The 25,259-nt window shown below is 45.4% G+C and overlaps 1 protein-coding gene across 1 annotated transcript in view; it reads right to left on the minus strand.

Annotated features, from left to right (window-relative positions):
- Positions 1–5,633: 5,633 nt before the first annotated feature.
- LOC140238363 (transient receptor potential cation channel subfamily M member-like 2) overlaps positions 5,634–25,259 on the minus strand; it is a 370,479-nt gene continuing 350,853 nt past the window's right edge. The window contains exons 32-34 of the mRNA XM_072318295.1: positions 11,131–11,274; positions 10,471–10,584; positions 5,634–5,846 (exon numbers count right to left, since the gene is read on the minus strand). Of these exons, the coding sequence (XP_072174396.1) occupies positions 5,730–5,846; positions 10,471–10,584; positions 11,131–11,274 (375 nt within the window). The 3' untranslated portion in view covers positions 5,634–5,729. The remainder of the gene's footprint in view (positions 5,847–10,470; positions 10,585–11,130; positions 11,275–25,259) is intronic.

Consider the following 25,259-nt stretch of genomic DNA (forward strand, 5'->3'; position numbering starts at 1 on the left):
CCCACCTCCAGATCTGCTATGTACAGACTTGAAACTACAGTCACCAATTTACTTACTTCAATTTGTTAATCCAAAAATGAAAAGAAGTTGCATACTCATGAATCTTCGAAATTCCAGAACTTTTGTTTTGTTTTTTCTTTGATTAATTGACCTGTGGAATAAAGAACCTTATTTCCTTTTTGGAATTACGAACCTGTGGAATAACAAACCTTCAATATAAAATGAACATCAACGGTGCATTGTGTGTCAGGCATTTTGAAATACTGTAAATAGTGCAAATAAAATATTTCAAGCTAAGTCACTGATACTCTGACAATTACATGAAAGACTAAATTTGCTCAGTGGAAAACATATTGACGTTCTAACATTACAGGAGAAAATACAAATTGTTTGGAGATACAAATAAGAAAGAGAGCAAAAATACATTGGTAACCTACTTGTCTATAACTACTAAATTGTATCATATCTTGATACATCTGTACATGTTTCAGCCACAAGCACTCATATAAGGAACAAAACCAGTCCATTTTATGTTACAACATTTACATGATGAACATCATTTTTTTTTTCCTCACAGTATGCCAGAAAACCACACAATGGCTAAAAGATCCTTGAAACATCAGGATTTAAATTTTATGCTCACTGTATCCCAGGAAGATGGAAAAATACATAATACTTTAAAATTACACGTAAAATAGAATATATAGAATTTATCAACAATGATTGCCTAACATTCAGAAAACTTGTTTCCTCATTGCCATTTTGTTTAAAACTTCAACAGGATTTCTTAACATGATTTCTTTCTTTTTTTAATCACTCAAAATGGTGGAAAATATTGTATTTACTCACATATGCTAATACTAATACAGGCCCTTCAGGAAAACATATCCCTTCAACTAGGGTATGAGTGTTAGGGGAAGTCAATCAATTACAAACTTCAAATTAACATCAAAGTAGCATTCTTAATTTTCCCAATCTATTTTAGAATCTTTGGATGAATGTTGAAATATGGTCTGAAAACATGCAGTGTATATCTCTGTATTTAGTCAGAGATGGTAACTATGAGCCAGTGAAGTGTACCAATAACTGTACCATGAACAGAATCAGAAGTCATGTAAAATGCTAAATGTGTAGCTGCTTTAGTCATTTGCTCAACATTCAGTATGGTAAAAATGTAATTTTTAATGTTCAAGTATTAAATGACACTACAGACCCTGAAAGGAATGCTGACATAACAAGAGACCTGGGGTTTTAGTGCTGACCTGAATATCACATGCTCACTTTAAATTGCATTCTTGCAGACTATTACCAGAAGACATAGCATATTTAGGGAAGGGACCCTTTTTAGGGCCTACAGGGGACCATGTGTCTATTTTGTGTATTTTTTTTCTCTATCACACTGGTAAAAATACCTGCCACGTACATTGTACACGGTAATTAGAAAATTTGACTATGCAAAAAAGGATAAAAATATAAAAACTGGCCCTCAATTTGGTCCCTGCTGGACCTCTGGATTTACAATAAATAACCCTGAAAGTACATTCATCAATGTCTTTACTCAAAGTGGGGAACTGTGCCTATTGTACAGACATTTCTTCTACACTCCAGCAATAACATCTGTCAAATTTGGTGAAAAGAATCTGACCATGCATTTTTACGAAGACCATGAAAATGTGAAAACTTGAACCCCCCTTACTTTTATACTCATAACAATACCTTACCTTCTGCCTCCTGGTTCGAGAGAAAAAAAGATTCATACCGATTATTTAAATTTGGGGCTTTGCCCCTCCCCTAAAGTCATTGTGCCCCTAGGGGCCCCTAAGCAGGGAATGTTGCCTATTTTCACAGATATGTATTCTTTCTTCCTAGCAAAAATCCCTGTCAAGTTTGATGAAATCCGACCATGTGGTTTCAAGAAGATTAAATGTCAAAATTTGCCTGCCCCCCCCCCAACCCATTCCTCAATCTGCCACAAACAAACATGAAACTACAGTTACCAGTCAAAACTTACTCATAGCCATAACTTAATTCGTCACTAAAGGTTTGAGAGAAGATTTGCAAAGATTCCTTAATTTGGGGGTTTTGTCTGTCTCCCACTAGGGCTATGAACATGTTACTATACTAGGTCCTATATTAGACATATTGCAGGTCCTGAACTAACTCACAAAATACTAACCACAGTAGACAAGTTTTATAATGATATGCATAATAAACTTTGATGGCTATGGCAAAACTATCAGACAGCATGATATCTTAACCCATTGAGGACAGACTGATTTTACTACAACACACATTTCCCATAAACACTTACCCGAGTATACTCGGGCCTCATCCTCAACGGATTAATTTACCCAGTGCTGTACATAAAGAGAGTCTGGCCAACTGCTGACAATGGGCGCCATGTCGTTGCCCTGCGCAATGTGCATTACGGCCTTGAGATGGCAAAACAATGTATCTCCGTCTAACCTCATTTCCAGTAAATCAAGTTTGAAGTTTCCCAAACCTACAGCTCTTTTTCTGTTTTCGTTCAACACTTACCTTAGAAGGACCAACACTATCAGTAATACAGTGCATCCAAATTGATCTCACTAGACCCTCTATTTTTAAAATAATTTGCATTTAATCAAAACATACATTGTTTTGCTGTCTCAACATAACTACAGTATCGCCATTGATATGGTAAAACAATGTAAGTCTCGATCACTGGCAAGCGTATAATGTATCACAAATGTCAATATGGCGTGCTTCTGCAGCCATGCGCGGCAAGCTGTTTATTACTACATAAATATTGAGATGGCAAAACAATGTTTCACATGTAGATACATTGTTTTGCCAAGTCCACACATCGTGTGTTGAGAAGGGGCAAGTGTATCGCCGCTTACATTGTTTTGCCAGCAAAATTTGAACAAATTCCAATGGGAGGGAATGTCTTATCTCAGTAACAGAATGGGTTCTGATGTCAAGATTTGGTCAAGAGTTAGATTATACTAAAATAAGATAAGCTGAAATATGTGACTAAGTCAATTTTCATTAATTTCGACGTACACATTGTTTTGCCATGTCAAGGCCGATTACAGTGTTCGTATGTATGCTCATATGGCATAATTAGAGCAAACAAAGTAGAGCACATTTAACAATGGGCACTGCATGTGAGCTCTGTTCCTGTGTGTGTGGTTGAAGTTGGTAATGGCATGGTGCCTGGTGATCATGGGACCTGCTATTGACCAATCCAAGGCTTCAATGCTCTTTGGCCATAAACAAAGTTGGCCAGACTCTCTCTGTATATATATGGCACTGAATTTATCAGCAGTTGCATTACTCATTTGCATGACAAAGTAACTGAACTGAAACATTCATTTATCAATTGTCATAATATCAGGCTATATTTCTATTACTCAAAGTATTAAAAATAATACAATACCAGGGGAAATGTGTAATACGGGTAAGTAAAACCATACCAGGGGAAGTACGTGGTCTGACTCTCTCAGTCACTGAACAAGAAATTGATGGTGACGTGATCGGCTGGCAGAAAGGCATAAAAAAATGATCATTGGCAGCTACAGAAACTTTCCCAAATCAAACTTGTATCTACTTGCTTTGAGCCTGTAAACCCACTTTATGAAGAGGATATGTTTTATGCACAATTACTTTCAGCAAGCAGTCTATATAATCCACAGCATCCATTAAAATAAAACTACACAAAAACAACAACAACCCCACAACACTTATACATAAATATATAACATGATAGCATGATCTTCATATACTGTCTGTTTGGAAACAAAACCAAATTCAAAATCTGATTAAACAGCCTATATATACACACACTGATAGATGGGTTTCATATTCCACTTAAACTTGAAAATGCTTAAATTTTTATGGTGGCAAATGTCACTGCATTACTGAAAAATACACTGTCCACTGTAATGAATGATGGACATTCTTAATCAAGACGGCATACAGTCAAGGGGATGAAACCAATGAATAATCCTGTGATTCCAGGTGACTAGCAATAATCAGCAAATGGTATCAACTACGCATATGTGACATATGCTGGAATGAATGAATCTTGTCTGTTCTGAATAAAAAACAACAACAAAACCCTCAAGAATTGCCAGGTTAATATTTATTCCCTGACATCTAACATGATGGATGAGAACACATCTTCACATATCAGAAGTGTCTCCTTACTAAACATGATGTTCAAGTACAAACAAATGCCAGACATAAAGGATACAATCCATGTGCTTTGATAACACTGAAAGTTCAGAGATATTCCATACAGATTTAAGGCACTGCACACTTTTATTCACTACTATCACATCATTTCTACAAAATCTTGTACCAGGTAGACAGTAGAATTTTACACATAATGTGCATCAAAACTATATTTTCCTCTTGAAAGACACTGAGAATCTCAGAAATTGCCCAATATATAAATATTTGTGTTATTCATCGATAACATGCCATTTCTTCACAATCTTAAAAAAGGTATACAGTATAATGCACCTAAACTATCTATTGAAAAACAATGAAAATCTCTGGGATTGCTCAATGATATGCTATTGTGGCTTATCTCACATATTATCAACCTATCAAAGAGACGAATATTACAGTATTATTGTTCACTTCTACATTAATATCATGGAATATCCTCTTCATATGCACTTTATACAAAATAGCCACTTTCTTGTCAATTTGAAATCAAACATACAATCAATGCTGAGCTTAATCATGCTGTTCAGATAAAATTCTCTCATATCTCTTTCTCCTTTGGGCAGATCTATAGTATCTTTGCAAATCTTATGCTAAAAATTATTGACTTCTACTTTGCAAAGGGTTATTAAAGGGTTATATAACTATTCATGGCACCTCCGAATAACTGTGTAAGCACATCAAGCTTTGATCTATCCACTTTGCAACTATAATCTATGTAAAATGCTTGGCTCACGGTGATAGCCTGTGTTTGTCTTGAATTTTGTTACAAAAACTGTTCTTTGTCATTCTGACTGTTAACAGACTGCTGTCACAGAAAATGACCATGTCTTTAAGCTAAACAAAACAACAACAACCAACACATACAAACAATGACACAGTGTCTAAGCATTTAATCAATAAAAACTCAATGAAGGTGCCATGTTATTGGGGGCACTCACACAGTTATGTAGCTTGTAGTAATGCACATGCCTTCAGAATATAAAGATACCCGTTTAGCAGTTTGTAGCATCTTAGTTTAGTTGTGGCTTTGTAGTAGACTTGACGACATGTATAGTTGAAGCACCATGGAAGTGTCCAAGGTTCTACTCATCATTGAAATAGTAACTGCTGTGGAAACCTGAATCCAAATAACTTTGTAACTATGAGATGTATCCTATCAAAATGATAATATATCAGTTATATCATGAGCAATACCACACTCGAAGTACTGGGTATATGATTAACAATTAGCATAAAGCAGAAGTGACGGATGGCCACAAAAATCATGTCCACATAAATTCATTTATATCCATGAAAGAACAATCAAATCGACTTCTACAAGTACATTGATGTATCGGAAGCATAAAGTTTTATTTATTTATTTATTTATTTTTTCAAATTGGAAATATCGTTCCACTACTTGCTTTCAGGCAGGAAATGTTGTTCCATTACCAGGAGGGAGCGAAGAGTAAATTCTTTGATGATGAATCATCTGGAGATTGCTAACTGGACAGATCATTGAGCATCCAGTTTCAGAAAGCAGCGTTGTGTAGCTCTGCAACCTTTTTGAGCATGGCTGTATGGCTGGCAAAGAGCGGGATTTTAGAGCTCACCCTCTGCCATCTCACACTCTGGGCATCATCACTTGCCTGGAAGAAATGAATGTAAAATATGATACAACCAGTCAGAATAACATAGGACACTAATCCAATCTACACATATGATAGACTGTGAAGGGCACACATTGGCAAAAAGTCAAACACGAGTCCCATGGGACTTGATGCTCATCTGAGCTTTGAGGGAAATTCTACCATGATGCAAAATCCTTACACTGCCCCTTGATGACAGTTCATCAACAAATTCTAACTACTTTTTAAAAGGTCTCAAATCATGCATTATCACTGGCCTACAAGGTACAGTGTATCTGCAAAAATTTCTGGGTGTAAGAATGACTCATGCCAATTTTTTTTCAGAATGTGCTTTGAGGGAATGATTCCAGGTTTAATTTCATCAAACATCCCTGGAACTGTCATGGAATTTGTTCTTTCCCCGATATGCATACACATGCAATTCTACAAGAGTGTCTGCTCAGCTACTTCATCTGTAAAAAATATTGTTTTTCACCTGTGCTTTGGACCGTTGGGGCATTGCACAGGGGGTCTGCTTCAAATTTAATTCAATTCAGGGTCAAAGATCAACTTCTTACTCACATTATGTGCCCCATGGAACACTACTGCCACTTTCAGGAAATATCAAATTCCTCCATCTTGTATGTGATGTAATAAATATGAGTGTGTTGTAAAATGTACAAGTTTACACTACTCCTCAATGACAGCAATCCAAACTATTTGAAAATGTTGCATCTTATTTTACCCATGAATGTGATTCATTATGCCACAGTGAACCCGCTGTATATCTATACAAATACATGTATATATCATATACTATTATGTATATAGGGGTGAGAATTTTGAACAATGTACAATTGCTAATTTTTACACCTTATGATACTCTTTCCCTCAGAACACAAGAGAATGATCTTAGACACCATTTTCTTTCATGTTATATGAAAGCCTAAGAATTCCGGAGTCTGAGTAGGTTTGAGCTGGGACTTTTTGTAGTTCACTAGAAAACCCAGCTCGGAAACCAGATCTAATGTAATGTTTAACCCGTTGAGGACGGTTTGATTTTGCTACAACACGCATTTCCTATAGACACCTGCCCGAGTATACTCGGGATTCGTCCTCAACGGGTTAAGTGATGGCGTAGTGTGTCTGCAGTGTCCGCTATTACAAGCCAGTCATCTAGATAGACGAAAATTTGAATGCCCCTTTCTCGTACGTGGACTGCGATTGCCTGTACAATTTGAGTAAAGATGCGGGGTGCAGTCTTGAGACCAAATGGCAGAGCCCGATATTGGTACACTTTGTTTCCCACTGCGAAACCGAAGAGATGCTGTGCAGCGTGAGCAATGGGGATGTGAAGGTAGGCGTCTACTAAATCTATGGAAGCCGCCCAGTCATTTGCTTTGATGAGATAAGTATGTTGCAGAGATTTTCCATTTTGAAAGTTCAGTTCGCAATGTATCGATTCAGCTTTTTTACATTCAACACCATGCGGAAACCGCCTTTTCGCTTGGGGGTGAAGGAAGACTGGGGATATCACAAGATGCCTTCTTGTGTGAACCTGTATGATAACTCGTTTCATTAATAAGGACTCTACTTCGTGTAACAAGGCCCTTCTTTTTCTTGGGTTTGTTGGCAGGTTGGTTTTTTTGTTTATGTTCGGAAGCAAATCTGGGTGAGTCAGCTTGGGTACATATCTCTTCTGGATTATTGAGAGCACCAATTTGTCTGTTGTTATCTGTGACCATCGTTGGGCAAAGACTTTGAGTCTGCCCCCTACTGAGGCTTGCCCTGAATGCTGTTTGAGATAGTCATAACTGCGATGAATGGTCCCGCTGGGGGCAGATGACTGCATTCGGGGGGGGGGGGGGGGGGTTGAGTGCTGTCCCCAAGACTGTCTAAACGGTCTTCCACCAAGCTCTCTACCTTCATGCCTGCGAGAGTCGAGTGATGGCCTGTAAGACTGCCTGTACAGTTGTCTCTGATATGAGAAACCTTGGGAAGGCCACCCTCACGGAAGGACCCTGACCGCGGAGGCATTTGGTCCCTTGAGGGTTGAAAGGATTGGTTGGGATTGCTCAGCTTGTAGGCGGTCTTGTCTGCTGTGCTAGACGCTGCAATGGTGTCCTCCAGAACCTGCTGAAACTTTCCCGCAAGGAGATCTGGGCCCGTGCAAGGCAGTTTTGTGAGTATGGTGTTAGCCTCTTTCTGTTCCATCACCTGAGTTCTGCGAAACTTGGAACACAGTAACGCTGTTCGGGCTGCCTGTTCAAACTGGAGGTCTGAGATGCGAAGAAGCAGATCAGAGATCTTTTTCTGATCCTCCTTGTCGATAGCTAAACAGTCTGCCTCCCTTTGGGCCGTGATTAGGTAGCTTTGGTATGCTGCTCATAGAGGTGCGAGCTACCTTGTCAATGAGGGCAATCTGTGAATCTGTCTTTCGGAAAGCTCGAGACCTCATACCGTTGAAGTTGGTTTTGCGTGCACAAGCATCACCCACGCAGAATGCTACCTCCGGGACTATGGGTGTCCTCCAGTACCTGCTGAAACTTTCCCGCAAAGAGATCTGGGCCCGTGTAAGGCAGTTTTGCGAGTATGGTGTCAGCCTCTTTCTCTAATTTGAGCTGTTCCATCACCCGAGTTCTGCGAAACTTGGAACACGGTAACGCTGTTCGGGCTGCCTGTTCAAACTGGAGGTCTGAGATGCGAAGAAGCAGATCAGAGATCTTTTTCTGATCCTCCTTGTCGATAGCTAAACAGTCTGCCTCCCTTTGGGCCGTGATTAGGTAGCTTTGGTATGCTGCTCATAGAGGTGCGAGCTACCTTGTCAATGAGGGCAATCTGTGAATCTGTCTTTCGGAAAGCTCGAGACCTCATACCGCTGAAATTGGTTTTGCGTGCACAAGCATCACCCATGTGGAATTCTGCCTCCGGGACTATGGGGGTGCTGAATATTGCGCTAAAATCTTTGTCAAAACGAAAGCCGGATGGAGAGTCATATCGGCAAGAGCGAGAACTCAGGGATGAGTGGACTAGTTTGGTGTAACAAGCAGCGAAAGGGGTGTCGAGTTTCACTGCACTGGGTCCCTGGCTATGAGCAAACAGTTTGGATTCCAAGCAAAAAATGGGCTTGGCATCTTCTTTTCCCTCAGCATCAGTAGACTTGGCCTTTAACTGAGGACAGTATTTGATAAGTATTTCAGCAGCTGTCTGACCATCCCTTCTACCTGCCTGTTTTGTTGTTTCTTTTTCAGAAGAAGGTTGATCATCGGTAAAAAGGCTTTCCCGACCCTCTGATCTGATAGAGTGCACTGAGTGAGAGGATGGGAAACTAGTACCGGTATCATCTGCCCAGTTTCTCGCACGAGAAGCTATTTTTGGGGGGCGGTATCCGAACTCATCATCGGAATAGCCACCCAAACTGATCGTTGGTTCGCGAGAGTGGTAGCGAGACCCGATACCCGGGAGCGACGGAGCTTGCGATACGGTGGCTGGGGAGGGATTCCAGGGACCTGTCGCATCGCCCGCCCGTGCGGGAAGGGACCCCGGAGGATAGCTAACAGTTTGCCGTAAGGTCGGGAAGACCGAGGAACCTGTAGAATCGCCCGCCCGTGCAGGAAGGGTTCTCTGGTTTTGCGTAAGAAAAACCGTCCGTAAAGCCTGCTTAAAGAAGTTGCAGGCCGCTGTGGGATCGATCGAACTGGCTGGTAAGAAACTCACACTGCTAGTATCTTCGTTAGCAGGCTGGCTTGCGTTCGTGGACTCACTGGTGCCTACCGACTTAGTCGGCGGGGCCAGAGTAGAATCGGTGGATTTCACGGCAGGAAAAACCACTGTTTGAGAGGCTGGTTTTTCGGCCGGACAGGAAAGACAGCGAGGGACACTCTTAGATTTATTCTCGCTCTTTTTTCCCTTCTTAGAAGGTGGAGTGGAGGCAGAAGGCACGGAATTGCTAGGCCTCTTCTTCGTACCCTGCCCCGCTTTAGCGGGTACGGTATAAGATCCCGCCTTCGCTAAGTTGCTGTGGACAGCCTCCGCAGTAGTGTTAGTACGGGGAGGCAATGAACTCGAAAAATTAGGCATAATGCACTAGAAAGGGCGCAAAAAGGAACATGAAATCAACCAAGACTCGCCTAATAGAAGGAGCCGAAAGATCAAGTAGGATAGAACTACTGTAAGAAGATTAAAATCCGGATAAAAAGTATAAAGGAACAATCTTATCTGTCATGTGGAGCTACTCCTGGTGGGCAAGTACTCATCATGAGCGGAAGGCCGCGCACGGGCTTATATAGGGGGAGTGTGTGAGGGGTTTCCCTGTTGTTGCCAGGGCAACGGGAGGTTCAAGAAAATTTTTAGTTACTGGGGGCAATTCTAATCGGCATTAGAATGGCAATTATTACATCGATAGGTAAGTAAAGCGAAATGAAGTAGATACAAAATATAGTCAAATGTATACCATCCCACACATTTTCTGGATCCAAGGAAATTTAGCAGACTTTCATATGACATGAAAGAAAATAGTTTCTAAGATCATCCTGGTGTGTTCTGAGGGAAAGAGTGTCATAAGATGTGAAAATCAGCAATTGTACATCATTCAAAATTCTCACCCATACATAATTTTAATCATTAACACATTACCCCTACAAACCTCAAGAGTGAAGGAGCCAAATGCTGCACCATCTTCATCATGAAAGTTCATGGCAACTGTTTCCATCCAAGCATTGTCTGTATTGCGAGGGTCATCAACATATCCTTTATAAACCTGCAAAAAACAACAACAAAACAAACAGTTAAACATTAATGCTGAATTTGTTTGCAAAGCTATATCAGAATCTTAATTTCCACTTGGATGTTCTTCACAATCTAACAGTAAAGAAAATTATAGCAGCACACCTCTCGAGATCAAATGGAAAGGTCTATTTAAGTTCACCCTTCAAATCACTAGGCTCTGACTTGACAATGCTTACTTCATATTGAAAGTGAAGCCAGTAACTACATGTACCACTTAACTATCAATATTCTTTTGCCTATACATTAACATTTTCAAATATAACTAACTCATTCAAGATTTCATCAAATTCACATTATGCAATCTTATCAAACTCTAGACTTAAAAGCAGGACCAAAGTTAAATTCTAAAAACCTAAACACAATACAAATTAAAAGGGCATATGAAGTTTACAGCCAATATAATGACTATAGAAGTTATTCACAGACCCCTTACATGAGAGTTAAAAACTTTCCAGGTACACGTGTCAGAAAAATAAGGTACCTGCATGATTCTTTCTCGCAAAGATGTAAAATGTACCTCTATGCCTTCTGCAAAGAGCTTGTCCACACACTCCCTGATATTGGCTTGCTCCTCCACGGACTTATTGAGAGTTCCCAGGGCCTCCTCACTAAACTCCCTCCGAAGGGTGGCACTAACTTTGTCTCCAGGCTCTACCATACCCTGCGTGGACAGCAAAGGGAGACAGAAAAAGCATGCAGTCTGCATGGGCAGGTGGTCTTCATATGCAGGTTCTATGACATGTCAAATGCTCTGCATGGAAGCAAGTACAGTGGCCTTGATAAATGATTGGTCGTCATAGACTTGTCTGACTGACAAGCACACATGAACAAACTCATTCAAAAATGTTCTAATTTTACCAATATCACACATCACTTCTGGAATGTATGTACCTGTAGGTTCAGACAGTCCCCTAGCACATTCATATCATGACACAGAGCAGTACATGGATGATCTGCTGATCGAGGCCAACAGGCTAACTGGCATGTAGCCTGTTCTAATTTTCCTTTCACATGGACTCACATACACGTATCATTCACATTAACCATGCAGTACGGTGTCATGGGCTAAGACAAGTAAACATAAATTATGTTCAGGGGCTGAGGGGGTCCAGAGTTAATGGTGTGCCTAAATTCTCTCATCGCAAATTAGTTATAAGATCTCAAACTGCGGCTGTGCTATCTAATATCCATAACAATATGTTGACAACGCTGTGCATGTGCAAGCTCTATTTGATCACACTTGAAAAACAGAGAACACTATCTGTATCTCAATACTATATCATAGTTTTTTTTTTATGCCTCCTCCATGAAGAGGTCCTGGAGGCATGGTGAAATGAAATGGTCATTTTGTCGACGAAATGACTGATTTTGGAACGAAATAGGCCATGCGACACATGGCGCTCCATACAAATTGTCTGTGGTTTAAACCATGGTTTCAATTGTACCACCTTCGTGAATTCCGGCCATTACGTTTTTGGGTTGTCTGTCCGTCCGTCCTTCTGTCTGTCTGTCCATCTGTCAGTCTGTAATCATTTTGTGGACAGTGTACTGGGTAACTAAAAAACAGTATCCTAATGAAACCTGGCATGTATATGTATGAGTGAGCAAAGTTGTGCCTATCAATTTTTAGGTGCACATGCTCGAGGTCAAAGGTCTATCGGCAAATACTCCAAACTTCACTATATCCCCCATATCCATGCAATGCCTGAAGGTATTTCCTTGAAACTTAGTGCATGTATACATGTACTACCAAATAGAGATTCTCCAGAAAGAATTTCGGGTCATGACGCCAAAAGGTTAAAGGTGAAAGGTCAAGTCAAAATACTGAAATTTCATGTTTTTCTTCAAATCTTGCAAATGGTTCAAGGTATCTTCATTGAACTTAGTATATATGCATGCACTAACTGGCAGTGATTATCTAGGGAAGTTGGGGGTCATGGTTCAAAGGTCGAGGGTCAAAGGTCAAGGCCAACTCCTCAAAATGTCACTATATACTTTCCTCATATTTTTGCAATGCCTGCAGAATTTTTCTTGAAACTTGATATACACCTGTGTCATGTATTACCCAATAAAGATTCTGTGGGAAGTTTCTTGCCAAAAGATCAAAGGTCAAAAGGTCAAAGATCAAGTAAAAGTGCGAAGCAGGTGATTCTAGGTGACACCATGTGCTGCACTGCGGTAGGTCACCAAGGATCTAGCTTTGCTTGTGCAAATCCTCCATCAGATCTTGAGGCATGCATGGACTGTTTGAGTGTTTGGACAAAACACTCTGCTTGTCCATTTGTACTCGGATGGTACGGTGCACTTGTAATTGTCACACAGCCTAACTGTACCATTTTTTTTTTTTTTTTAGGGAGAGGTACTATGCCTGTGCTCCATTCAGTGTGTTCTATTGGTGTAAGTACACCACACTTATGGAATCGCTCCAGTTCCCGTTCTACCCCTGCCTTTAGTGCATATAGGACTTCGTAGAGCTTAGTCCTGACTGGTATAGCATCATCTTTCACCCTTACGCTAGCCTTTGTACGGGACAATTTACCTAGCTGTCCATCAAAGAGCTTCATGTGTTTCTGGACTAATTGATTACTTAGCCCACATGCACGTTCGCTTTCTGGTCTAAGGAACTAGTACCAAGACTTGCCTGGACTAGCGACTTCCAGTTTAGTGGTATTACTCCTAACCAATCACGACCTAGTAACATGTACTCTGAACATTCCAGTACATACAGGGCTAAGTCTACCTTGGTACATTCCATATCTGACTTGGACTTAACAGGCTCAACTGTCTCTCCTGTGAAACTCACAAACTACCTCTTGATCTGGTCCATTTTCAAGTGGGACAAATGCTTTTCATAGTACGGTATGACAATCTTATCATGATTATACTTGACCCTATATTGACCTCCATCTATGTCAGTTTACCTTCAATCTCAATGGGGGCCAAAACAGCACTACTCTCAGTCCTCAACTTGAACATAGTGCGATCATACTCAACATCACTTTCTTTGTCAGAACTAGTATCAGACTCACTCTCACTGTTGTCAGACACATCATTGTACCGGTACCAGTATTTATTACTTCCCTTAACATTATGAATACCATCTTTCTTTTTCTGTCCTAGTCTTGGATCTAGAGTCTGTGTGTTCTTTGTTCTTGTTTTTCATTTGTTTTGTGTTACTCTGGCACTTCCTTTCAATGTGTCCTTTCTTCAGACAGTATCTACAAGTAGCTGACTTTAACCAACATTGATCAGGTGCATGGTTCCTCCCACAGCAATAGCACTTGTGTTGTTCCTTCCTCTCGCTGCCCGTAGAACCTTGCAACTTGCTGTAGACTGCGTTCACGCTGGTACTGGTCCTGGTAGTTGGTCTAGCGCCGCTGTAATCTGCCATGCCAGTCTGTGAACTCTGATTATGCATAGCACGGGCTTCTTCTGCTGCTGTTTCTCTCTGCAGTGCGTAGTCTACTGCCTCTCTGAACGAAAATCTGGGGTTTTTCGTTGCTTTTTGCATTAACTTCAGCAAAGCAGATTCATTGTTAATGCTGCTGATAAATCTGTCCCGAAGTTGTTCATTCACTTTTTCCCAATGTTGGCAATTCACACTCAAATGTTTGAGCTGGACCACATAATCACTGGTAGACACGTCCGATGCTTGATCGTGATGAATAACCTTTCATCTTTCTGCAAAGACCATTGGTGTCAACTTCAAATGCCTTCGTAGAACTGTCTTAAGTTCATTGTAGGACTTTGTTTGCAGGGTGGCTGGCACGACTAAATCTCTCACGAGACTGTAATACTTCGGTCCAATTGAATGTAAGAACATAGCAATGACCTGTTTTGCTAGGTCCCGCTCCTCTCTGTCGCTTACGCTCTGTGATGGCTCAATAGGCACCGAGAGCCCATTCACCAACAGGTAAAGTTCGAAACATTCCACATAACACTTCCAGTCTTCTGCACTGCCGTCATAGATGGAACTAAGTGGTGGCAAAAATAATCGGTTTTGTCCCAAATTTGCAACAAGGAGAAAGGTGGCACGCCTAGCAGATCAACCTCTTCATCTGCTCTCCAATATCCTCCTGAATGCTCTGGACATTTCATTTGAAGTTTGTTAACAACAGTAACAGAGATTTCCTTCAGGAACCAACTGGGTAATTTCTGGACATTTTCAGCCCCTGGTGTGTGTGCTTGAAGGATATAATTTCTTTGCCTCAGCTGGCCTTGAGTTTCCATGCATGAGCCATTTTGTGTTGGGTGCACTGGTCACTGCTGCTTGTCTACAAGCATGACTCATTCAAGTTCAGTCAGCCACGACAACAAAGGACGCATGTCTTAGTTGCCCTTTCATGCCCCAAGGTAACAATGGAGATGGGCGCTACCACCAGCATTGTTCTCATTGTTCTAACTGCCTTGGCCTTGATGTTGCCTTCTTCAGAATTGGACACTGGATTCAAAATAGCTGATACTGCACAGGATGGTACACAACTTGTCTATGATAGAGCTTTTCTTCTACACCGGAATCCTAATAGCAGAGAGGTTGACATACTCATGCAGGCACCTGTTAATCTATCTGCTCTTGAAATCAAAACAGAGTGCTGGTCATCAGAGAAGATGCAGGAAGCATCATGGCAAGCTTGGTGGAAGGTGAAAGCAGAGACAGATTTGTGTATACTCGGCATCAAATATCACTGACAGGGTTTAGCACTATGAGGTATGGTACGTAATGACAATAGCAGAAATCTGAGTAACATTGTGAATGTACCTCAGGAATATGGTTGTAAACTGAATGTTCAATTATGGAACTGCAATTCTGTGAGAAACAAGACTAACCTCCTGCTTGAACATGTCATTGATAACAATGTGGATGTCATGTTCCTTGCAGAGACCTGGTTGCATAGTGTTGATCAGGTTGTCATTGATGAGTGCATACCAGCAGGTTATACATTCTTGAGTGTGGTCCGTGGTGGGAATGACCCTCATGGTGGGATAGCAGTCATATACAAAACTGCATTGAACTTGTCCACTGCAAGTATCAACGTCTTGTCTCCTCACGACACCTTTGAACCATGAGGATCAGGCGTGATCCTCTTATCTACGAGGTACATCGACCACCTATCTGTTATAGTGTGCTATTATATCCCTATAATTGCCCTAACATCGAACAAAAACTTTTACACAGTAAGCCTACCTTACACCGCCCGTGTCCCCCAGGCCGCGCGTACGTGCGCACGTATCCCGTCACCTGCCATGACTCTTCCTCCAGTTCCACATAACAAGGTCACCCGTAACCGGGACACACAGTCAAGTCGCGCCGCGAGGCGAGGGGAAGACACAGATAGGTGGTCGATGTACCTCGTAGATAAGAGGATCACGCCTGATCCTCATGATCTACATCAGTACATCCGACCACCTATCTGTTATAGTATGCTAGACCGACACGGACTAACAAGGGAGGCTTGGCTGTAAGGCGGTGTAATCAACGGGACTTCGCCACTGAAAAAAAGGGCTGCCCTAGAGAAAGAGGGCACTGCAGCGGGAACGTCCCGAAGATAAAAAATGAATGAATTGGGAGAACGCCAATAGGCTGCTTTTTGGATCTCCTCGACCGACACTCCTGCAAATAGGGCCCAGGAAGCGCTGATCCCTCTAGTGTCATGTGCGCGGGGCGCTACGCCCGGGGAGAGAGCCTCTGGACCAGCCACTTTGATAGCGGCCACAATCCACTTCGATATGGTGTCTTTAGAGGCAGCAGAGAAGGGCTCCTTCGTAACTACAAAAAGTTGATCCCCGGAGCGTCGGTCTTTGGTACGGGCCCAGTAATATTTCAGAGCCCGCACCAGACACCAAACTTTATCCTCTGCAATAGAGGAGTGAGCGGCCAGGGGTTGGATGAAGATCTCAACTGGACTGGAAGCTGCCGTTCGATTCTTGGCCACAAACGAAGGAACGAACGTTCCCAATGTATGTGGCCCTGCAGGGTAGACAGGGCGTGAAGCGCACTACAGCGCTGCCCGGAAGTCATAGCCAAAAGAAAAACTGTCTTGATGGTTAAGTCTCTAAGGGAGGCCTCGGCTAAGGGCTCGAAAGGCGACCTGGCGAGAGCCTCCAGGACACGAGGAAGGCTCCAGGAAGGGAGCAATCTCCTCGACGGAGGGCGTTCCAAGAAGAAGGCACGGACTAAGCCAGAGAGGGAAGGGGCAGTAGAAATACTGGACCCATCCGCGAAACCGGTGTGCACTGCCGCGATGGCAGAGCGATAGCCATGAATGGTAGAGATGGTTAAACCTTTGTCGAAAAGGGAAACCAAAAAGTCCGCCACATCTCTCAAAGGGGCCGAACGTGGATCCACCCCGCGAGACTGGCACCAGGAATAGTATCCAGCCAAACGGGAATTGTAAGCTTCCCGGGTGGATTCCCTCCGGCTGCGGGCAACAAGTGAAGCAACTCGTTCTGACAAGCCCGCCTGAGTGCCGGATTCCCTGATAAGGGCCAGGCAGTCAAGTGGAGCAAGCTCGGTCGGGGATGGAGATCTCCCGACACTGGCTGCGCTATTAGGTCTGGGCTCCCCACTAGTAGGTTCGTGAGCTCTAGAAACCATGACCTCCTTGGCCACCAAGGGGCTATGAAGAGGATGGTCGCCTGGTCCCGTCTTATCTTCCGCAGGACGCGGGGAATGAGGGGAAAGGGAGGGAATGCATAGCCTCTGAACCCCTTCCACTGGAAGGAGAAGGCGTCCAGCCGCCAGGCTGCGGGGTCCTGCACTCTCGCGCAGTACCTGGGTAGCTGAGCATTCAGCTCCGAGGCGAAGAGATCCACCTCCAGCGGTGGCATCTGGTTCACCAGTAGATTCATGATTCGCGGGTTGAGTCTCCACTCGGAGGGGAGGACCCGGCCCCGGGACAGAAAGTCCGCAATGAGGTTGTCCCTGCCCAGTATATACAAGGCAATGGGAAAGATCCTCCTGCGTCTGCACCATCTCCACAGTGTGGCAGCGAGGGCGTTCAAGCGTGTGGAGTGTGTGCCTCTCTGCTTGTTGATGTACGCCGCCACTGTGACATTGTCCGTGCGAATCAACACAGCCTGGCCCTGGATTAGGGGCAAGAGGCGGTAAAGGGACAGGATAACCGTTTGGAACTCTAGCACATTGATGTGGGGGAGGGTAGCCAAAAGGCACCAGTCCCCATAGGCATGGAGCCCCTGACAGTGACCACCCCAACCCTGGTGGGAGGCATCGGTAGTCACTGTGAGCGTGGGTTGTGGGGGCTGCAGAGGGTTGCCCCTGCTCAGAAACTCTGGGCAACACCACCGCCTGAACAGCAGGCGGGTGACCGGGGGCAGGGGAACCATTTTCGTCAAGGGATCCCGAGATGGGTGGAAATGATCGAGCAGATGGATCTGCAGAGGACGCATGTGTAGCCGACAGTCCGGTAACACATCGACCAGGCTCGCCAGATACCCCAGGAACTGAAGGAAAGATCTGGCAGGTACCTGCCGCTGCCGCCTGATATGATCGTAATCACCCGAGCTGGGCTGGGGCGCGCCAGCTGACGGGGGATGTCGATCACCGCACCCAGGAAGGTTGGACATCGTGTGGGCACGAGCTCCGACTTCTCCCAATTTATTAGAAACCCGAGTGACTGCACTGTTCTCAGCAGGAACGACAACTGGTGAGAGAGCAGAGTCTGGGAGCTGGCTGCTAACAGCCAATCGTCCAGGTAGCAAAATACTCTCAGGCCTTGTTGCCGGAGAAAGGCTGCTACACGAGATGAGCCTGGTGAACAGGCGTGGTGCGGGTTTCAGACCGAAAGGCAGGGCGCGGAAACGGAACACGTTCCCCCCGAAGGAGAAGCCCAGCAGGTCCCTGGATGCTGGTGCAATCAGGACGTGGAGGTAAGCATCCTTGAGATCTATGGAGACTGTCCAGTCTCCTGGTCTGAAACAAGGAAGTATGGACGCCAAAGTCTCCATACGAAAATGCTCTGTACGGATATGCCAGTTTATTCTCTTGAGGTTGAGAATAAGGCGAAAGCTCCCCGAGCGCTTGGGAACCAGAAAGGTAGGGGAAAGGGAGAGCCATGGGTGGTCGCAGATCCGTTCCACTGCCCCCTTCGCTAACAGGGCGGCGATCTTGGCCGCCATGCCTCGGCGCCTGAGGGGAGGCAAGTGGGGGGGGGGGAAGACGGATGACGCCTCCGGGCAAGGGAGTGGCGAGCTCGATGGAGAAGCCACCGCCTACAACGGAGAGCACGAAAGCGTCGTCCATAATGGCCGCCCAGGGCGACTGGAAGGCCTGAAGGTGGCCGCCTACCCCTGCTGGGGAGGCCTGAAGCGCTCGGGGCAAGGAGTCAAAAGCCGCCGCGGCCCCTGGCGGCCGGGAGGGTTGATCCTCGCTGTCTGTCTCTACCCCTGTGACTGCGGCGACCGCGGCCAGAGCGGCGGGACGGCTTAGGGGGAGGCAAGGTGACCGTAACGCGGGGGGGGAACCGCCGCCGGGCGAGCTGCTCCGCGGGGTCGGGGGGCTCGAGGCTGGACAGTCCTGAGCTGCGTGGCCAATTCACGGGCCTGTTGGCACCTTGTTAACTCATCCCTGATCCGAGGGGCAAACTGTCCTGAGAACAGAAAGGGACCCTCGCAGGGCATGTCAGTGGTCAGCTGAACCTGCTGTCTGGCCGAAAAAACCCAGTGCTTCTAGTGCCAGGTTCCTGCGACGATGAGTCGTGTACAAGGCTGCACGGGTGGATTGTTTCCAGAGCTGCTCTGAGATCGACATGAGCAGTGCCTCGAGCAACTGCCTGTCCTCCGGGGAGACCCGCAGGTCGTCCACCTGCACAGCCAGATTGGTCAGAGCACCCGCATACGCTGCCAGATGCATAGTGGACCTGGCCAAGATGGACATGCGCGTCCACCTTTTATCTTCCTCCAAGAAGGTGCGCCTATGGAGGGGGTTGACCTTCCCCACGTAGTCGCCTAGAGCAAGGAGCTCGGGGGACAGGGTCTCCGGGGACAAAAAATGGGCCATGTCGCCCGGTTGAAAGGTGAACGCTCTCCTCAAACCAGGGGGACCACCCCTGGGGGAGGGTTCGCAAGCAATGCGCCCACATTCATCTCTGAAATCAGCCATAAGGGGGATGCCGGGTTGAGCACCCGATCCCCCACGGAAGAGCCGGGACGCCTGGGGCTGCTGCTCCGCAGGGTCCGGGCTGACCGTATAAAAGTCCTCCAGGTAGCGGAGGAGCAAGGTTTCCGCCTCCTCACTGAGGTGCTTCAACCCAGGTGGGGCCTCAGTCCCAATCAGGGAGGGCGCCGCCGAGGTGGACATAGACTCCCACTCTGAAGAGGGGTCAGACTCAGAGGCAGGGACCCCGAACTGATCGGGGAAGGGCGGGAAAGAGGGGGACGCCAGTGCTGGGGAGAGACTCTCCGCCGGCAGTGTGCTATCACCCAACATGGCTCGGGCCGCCGGGCCCGAGGAAGGGCGGGGGGGGCCGAGGGGGCGGGAAGGGTAGACCACCTGAAGGGATGGTAGCCGTCGGAGCCTGACTGGCAGCGGCCGGGACCGGGCGGCGCAGTCGATGCCCCCAACGCCGCAGGAGCACGGCTCGTACCGGCAATGAGCTCCCTGCGTGGCGGTGGCGGGGCCGAGGGCACTGAAGCGGCAGCGGTCAATTCGGCCGGAGGGCCGGGGAGAGACCAGCCTCGGCTCTCTGCGAAGCGGCTGAAAACCTCAGAGTTCAGCTTCGCTGGGCTGAGCCCTGGGAGCCTTCTTTTTCTTGCCCGAGGTTTTGGACTTTTTGGAAGAGGGAGAGGCAGGAGCCGTGGGAGGCCTTTTCTTAGCCTTCTTTTTCTTCTTCAACGTCCCAAGGGACGAGCTTAAGGGCTGTTCCGGCCGGTGGGGTGCCGGTCGAGGACGCCGCTGAAAGCTGCCAGTCCCGGGTGGGAGGCTCGACCCGCGCCGCCCGAGTGGGCGGGTCGGGGAGGGTTCCGGAGGTGGTAGGTGCCGGCTTGTTAAGAGCGCGGGCAGCTACCAACCTAGGGCCACGCACCGTGGCGTGCTGGCCGGGTTGGAGGGAGGAGGGGGCCCGCGTAGTGGGCAGCCGGGGCGGACCCGCAGCTGACGCACCACCACACCCGAACACCGCCGCCGCCTGCCTGGGAGGGCCGGATGGTGGTGAACAGGTAGGGCCGAGGCTGGAAGCCGCTCTAGCAGGAAGGCTGCGAGCGGGCGGGGTGGGGGCGGCTCTCATGAGCAAAGACGCTCGTGGCGGCTCCCCACCACTCTCGAACCCCAAAGGCCGGTTAGAGTCGGGGAAGAGAGGCCAGCCAAGCTCCGGTAAGGGCGCCAAGGACGACCACCCTCCTCCCCCGAGTCACTTCCCTCGGAAGCGAGAATCTCAAGGGGCGGATCGGCAGAGCCGGATCCAAGCCCCTCCGGTTCAGTGACCGGTAAAGAGTCTCCCTCCACGAGGGGGTTCCGAGCAGAAAGCTCTACGTCCGTCGGCCGTGCGGCCGCGGACGGAACCAGGGCCGGAGCCCTTTGGATGGGGGGGGGGGTGAGAGGACAGCCAAGCCTCCAGCGTGACCCACAAGGGGTCTGACCAAGTGGAGCAAGTTGCACAGGGATCAGACCGAGAGCACGTGCGGTGCAGCGCGCAGACTGCATGTGCGTCCCAGTCTGGAATGGCCAGGCGAACCTGGGCAGACAAGAAGATATCGTTGAAAGCACAGCATGACAAAGACCCATGGAGTAACAAGGAATCATGAGACATGTGCGAAAAGAGGGGTAAAAACCCCCAAAACACATAAAAGATAAAGTTTAAATAAGGCCCCAGTGGCGCGCCATAGGCGAGGGCCACCTTAATAAGGGCCCAAGGGGGCACAGAGCACATGCAGCATGCAAAAAGAACCGAGTCTGGGGTCAAGAACCCAAAGACAAGGAGTATAAAGTCAAAATCGGCTTGCCATAAGGCCTACAAACGATAATTAAGGCCCCAATGGCGTGCCATATGTCTGCAAGCTGGTAATTTATAGCCAATCGGCTTGCCATAGGTCTACGACCGGTAATTAAGGCACAAGTGGCGTGCCATAGTCTAATTACGGTAACGAGCTACCAACTCGCGGCGTAGAGCCTACGTAGTATCCTCGGTGTTTCTAAACACATCAAAAAGATCGAAAAACACCAAAGGACTCCCGTGAGGATCGAAATTTAATGAACGGGAGGAGGAAAAACATAAAAGAGACGACAAGAAGCCGAACTGTAGGTAGGCTAAGACGAGAAAGGGGGAAAAAACCTGTCAGTGCGTGGCGAGATCCGAGGCGCGGTGCACACACCACACTAACGTATGGGGCAGCGCGAAGCAAAATCACCGAGGATTGGAGCGAGAGAAAATTCGCAATTTTACCCCTTTCTCGGTAACAAATAATGACAAAAAGATCTTCTAATGTGAAACAACAATCAAGGAGTAAAAATAAGGAAAGATTTTGCCTGATTGTTGGAGGATTCCATCGATGTGGTTGGATTTTCACTAGCGATCTCAGAAATACGTCCGAACGTGTTGGAGGGCGAACGGGAAAGAGGAAGAGTCATGGCGGGTGACGGTTACGTGCGCACGTACGCGCGGCCTGGGGGACACGGGCGGTGTAAGGTAGGCTTACTGTGTAAAAGTTTTTGTTCGATGTTAGGGCAATTATAGGGATATAATAGCATACTATAACAGATAGGTGGTCAGATGTACTGATGTAGATTAGCTGCTGTTACCAATCCCTCACGGTCAATATGTTATGTTGTCATCTACAGACCTTCACCCTCCTCAAGGAATGGATTTAAGACACAGGAATTTCTTCAGGAGTTTGAGGAACTTGTTTGTGAGCTGATTATGCATTCCTGGAAGCTTCTCATCATGGGTGATTTCAACGTGCACGTAGATACCCCTAGTAAGCCCGATGTTGCATGTTTCTTGGTAATCATTGAAGAAGCAGGTCTGCAGCAGCACGTCACTACTGTAACAAACAAACTAGGCCACACTCTTGACCTTGTAATCTCCACGCTGGATGACTCACCTGAGGTTGACTGTTGAGCTGGTGATAAACTCTACTCAGATAATTTTATCATTAGCTGAAATGTAAGCAACATGTTGCAACATCACATTGCAGAAACTTACAAAACTTGGACAAGGGTTCCTTCATCACAGACATTAGAGAAGCCTTTCATGACTTTACTTTCGATGGTGATGTTGATGATCAGGCTACATTCTACAACAGTACCATTCTGGATGTGCTCAACCAACATTGTCCTTCCACCAAGAGTGTTCATCGTTTTTGCCGTCATCCTCCTTGGTATATGAATGAAATTCACCAAGCGAGACGTTCACGGCGAAAACTTGAAAGGCGCTGGAGAAAGATGCAAACACCAGAGGTGTACAAATTAATCCACTCTGTATCTAACAAGTCATGTTTGCTAGATCCAATACCTACATGGCTGCTGAAGGAGACCATCAACACTTTACTCCTGTACATTGCATCAATTGCTGACACATCACTCAGCAGCGGTGTCTTCCCATCATCGTTGAAGCTGTGGTGACTCCACTGATCAAGAAACCTCAACATGCAATATCTTGAAAAACAACAGACCAGTCTCCAATCTTTCATTTCTTTTGAAGATAATTGAGAAAGCTGCTTTGTGTCAAGTTTTGAAATATCTGGAAACAAATGATTTCTATGTTGAGAACCAGTCAGCTAACTGATGGCATGGTACTGAACTGTTCTCTTGAAGGTACAAGATGCCATCTTCAGAGCACTGGACAAGCTTGTCACCTTCGTCTTCCTAGACCTGTCTGCTGCATTTGACTGTGTTGACCATGATATTCTGCTAGCTCGTTTAATAAGCCACTTTGGCATCTCCATGAGCGTGAAATCTTGGTTCACCTCTTACAGTGTACCTCCCCGACCACAGCTTCTTTTCAGTCTATATATTCAACCCATGGCTGACATCATCAAACACCAGGAGGGCATACAGCCCCATAGACTGAATTGACGGCCAGCGCATGCGCACACAGACATCTTATCCAGTCAATGGATTTGAAATTTGTGCGCATGTGATGTGTGCGCATGCGCTGGCCGTCAATTCAGTGTAGCTCTCCCAGGCTCCTCAATTCGAACAGAAAGGGACTATTGACAGAACCAAATGTTGCACAAACCCTGTTGTCAATACTTCAACTTCACTGGCAAGTCTTCAAATTGAAGAAATTTTTTGATTTTAAGTTGATATTTGTCCGTGATACTGCCCTGTCATGATCCTGAATGCTACAGTCTGCAGCCCCATTACGCTATGCGTATGGGGCTGGTCGCAGTAAGTGGGGAAGAGGCCTGAGATGCTCGGAGTATTTTTCATCCTTTTTCCGAAACCAAAAACAAGTTTGGAGAAGTGCAAGATATGGATCAAGCAGTACGTGTGGTCGAAAGGATTTTGGAATAGAACGAATTACCAAGGATACATACATACAATAACAGTTAGGGGCCTAGCCCTAGATAGACTAGATCTAGAGTAGATCTAGACGTAGACCTAACTAGAAATGTCGCTACCTAACTAGAAATGTCCCTATGGCGACTGGTATGCCTCCGCCATAATGCATGGTTCTCCTAATAGGTCTACAGTACATGTGGACAATGTGTGATTACATTTTCACAAAATTGGCAAAATATTAAAATGAGAAGTTTGTCACAAATGTGTTGAATGTTCACCTTCCTTGACCTAGGTTTAATTGGATGAATAGGAGAGCATGTATTTGGAGATTTAAGAACTTTAAACTTGACTTTGATCCATTCATAAGTTTATGCACTGAGTAATTTTCAAGGTATGGAGAAAAAGTGCAATTTCTGTATTGAATAGTAAATTGTTGCCATTTTCATCTGGGATTTGACCCTTAAATTCATATTAAGATAATCACTGTCAGGCAGAACATGCAAAAATATGTAGTAAGTTTCAAGATAACTTGAACCCTTTCCTAGATATGGAGGAAACTGTTAGTTCAGCACTTTCACTTCATCTTTGACCTTTTGACCTTTGAGGCAAAAAAAAAAAGAAAAAAAAACTGAACAGAGAATCTCTATTGGGTTATACATGTACATGCATACACCAAGTGTAAAAAAAAAAATTAATCCTGCTGGCACTGCATAAATATGAGGGAAAAAGTAAAATTTTGAAGTGTTGCCCTTGACCTTTGACCCCATGAACCCTAAATTCTCTAGATAATCACTGCCAGTTAGTACATGTATATATACTATGTTCCACGAAGATACCTTGAACAGTTTCCAAGGTACAGAGAAAAAAGTGAAATTTTAGTATTTTTACTTTACCTTTTGACCTTTGACCTCATGACCCCAAACTTTCACCAGAGAATCTTAATTAGGTAATACATGCATACACTAAGTTTCAAGAAAATATCTTCAGCCAATGCAAAGATATGGAGGAAATAGTGAAATTTTACATATTTGACCTTGAGCATGTGCACCCAAAAGTTGATAGGCACAACTTCACCCCCTAATACACATACATGCCAAGTTTCATTAGGATACCTCAAAAGGTTTTTTTAGTTACGCTTGCCACAAAATTCATTACGGACGGACGGATGGACAACCCGAAAACATAATGCC

The sequence above is a fragment of the Diadema setosum genome, chromosome 14, assembly GCF_964275005.1.
Source record: "Diadema setosum chromosome 14, eeDiaSeto1, whole genome shotgun sequence".
NCBI classification, from domain to species: Eukaryota; Metazoa; Echinodermata; class Echinoidea; order Diadematoida; family Diadematidae; genus Diadema; species Diadema setosum.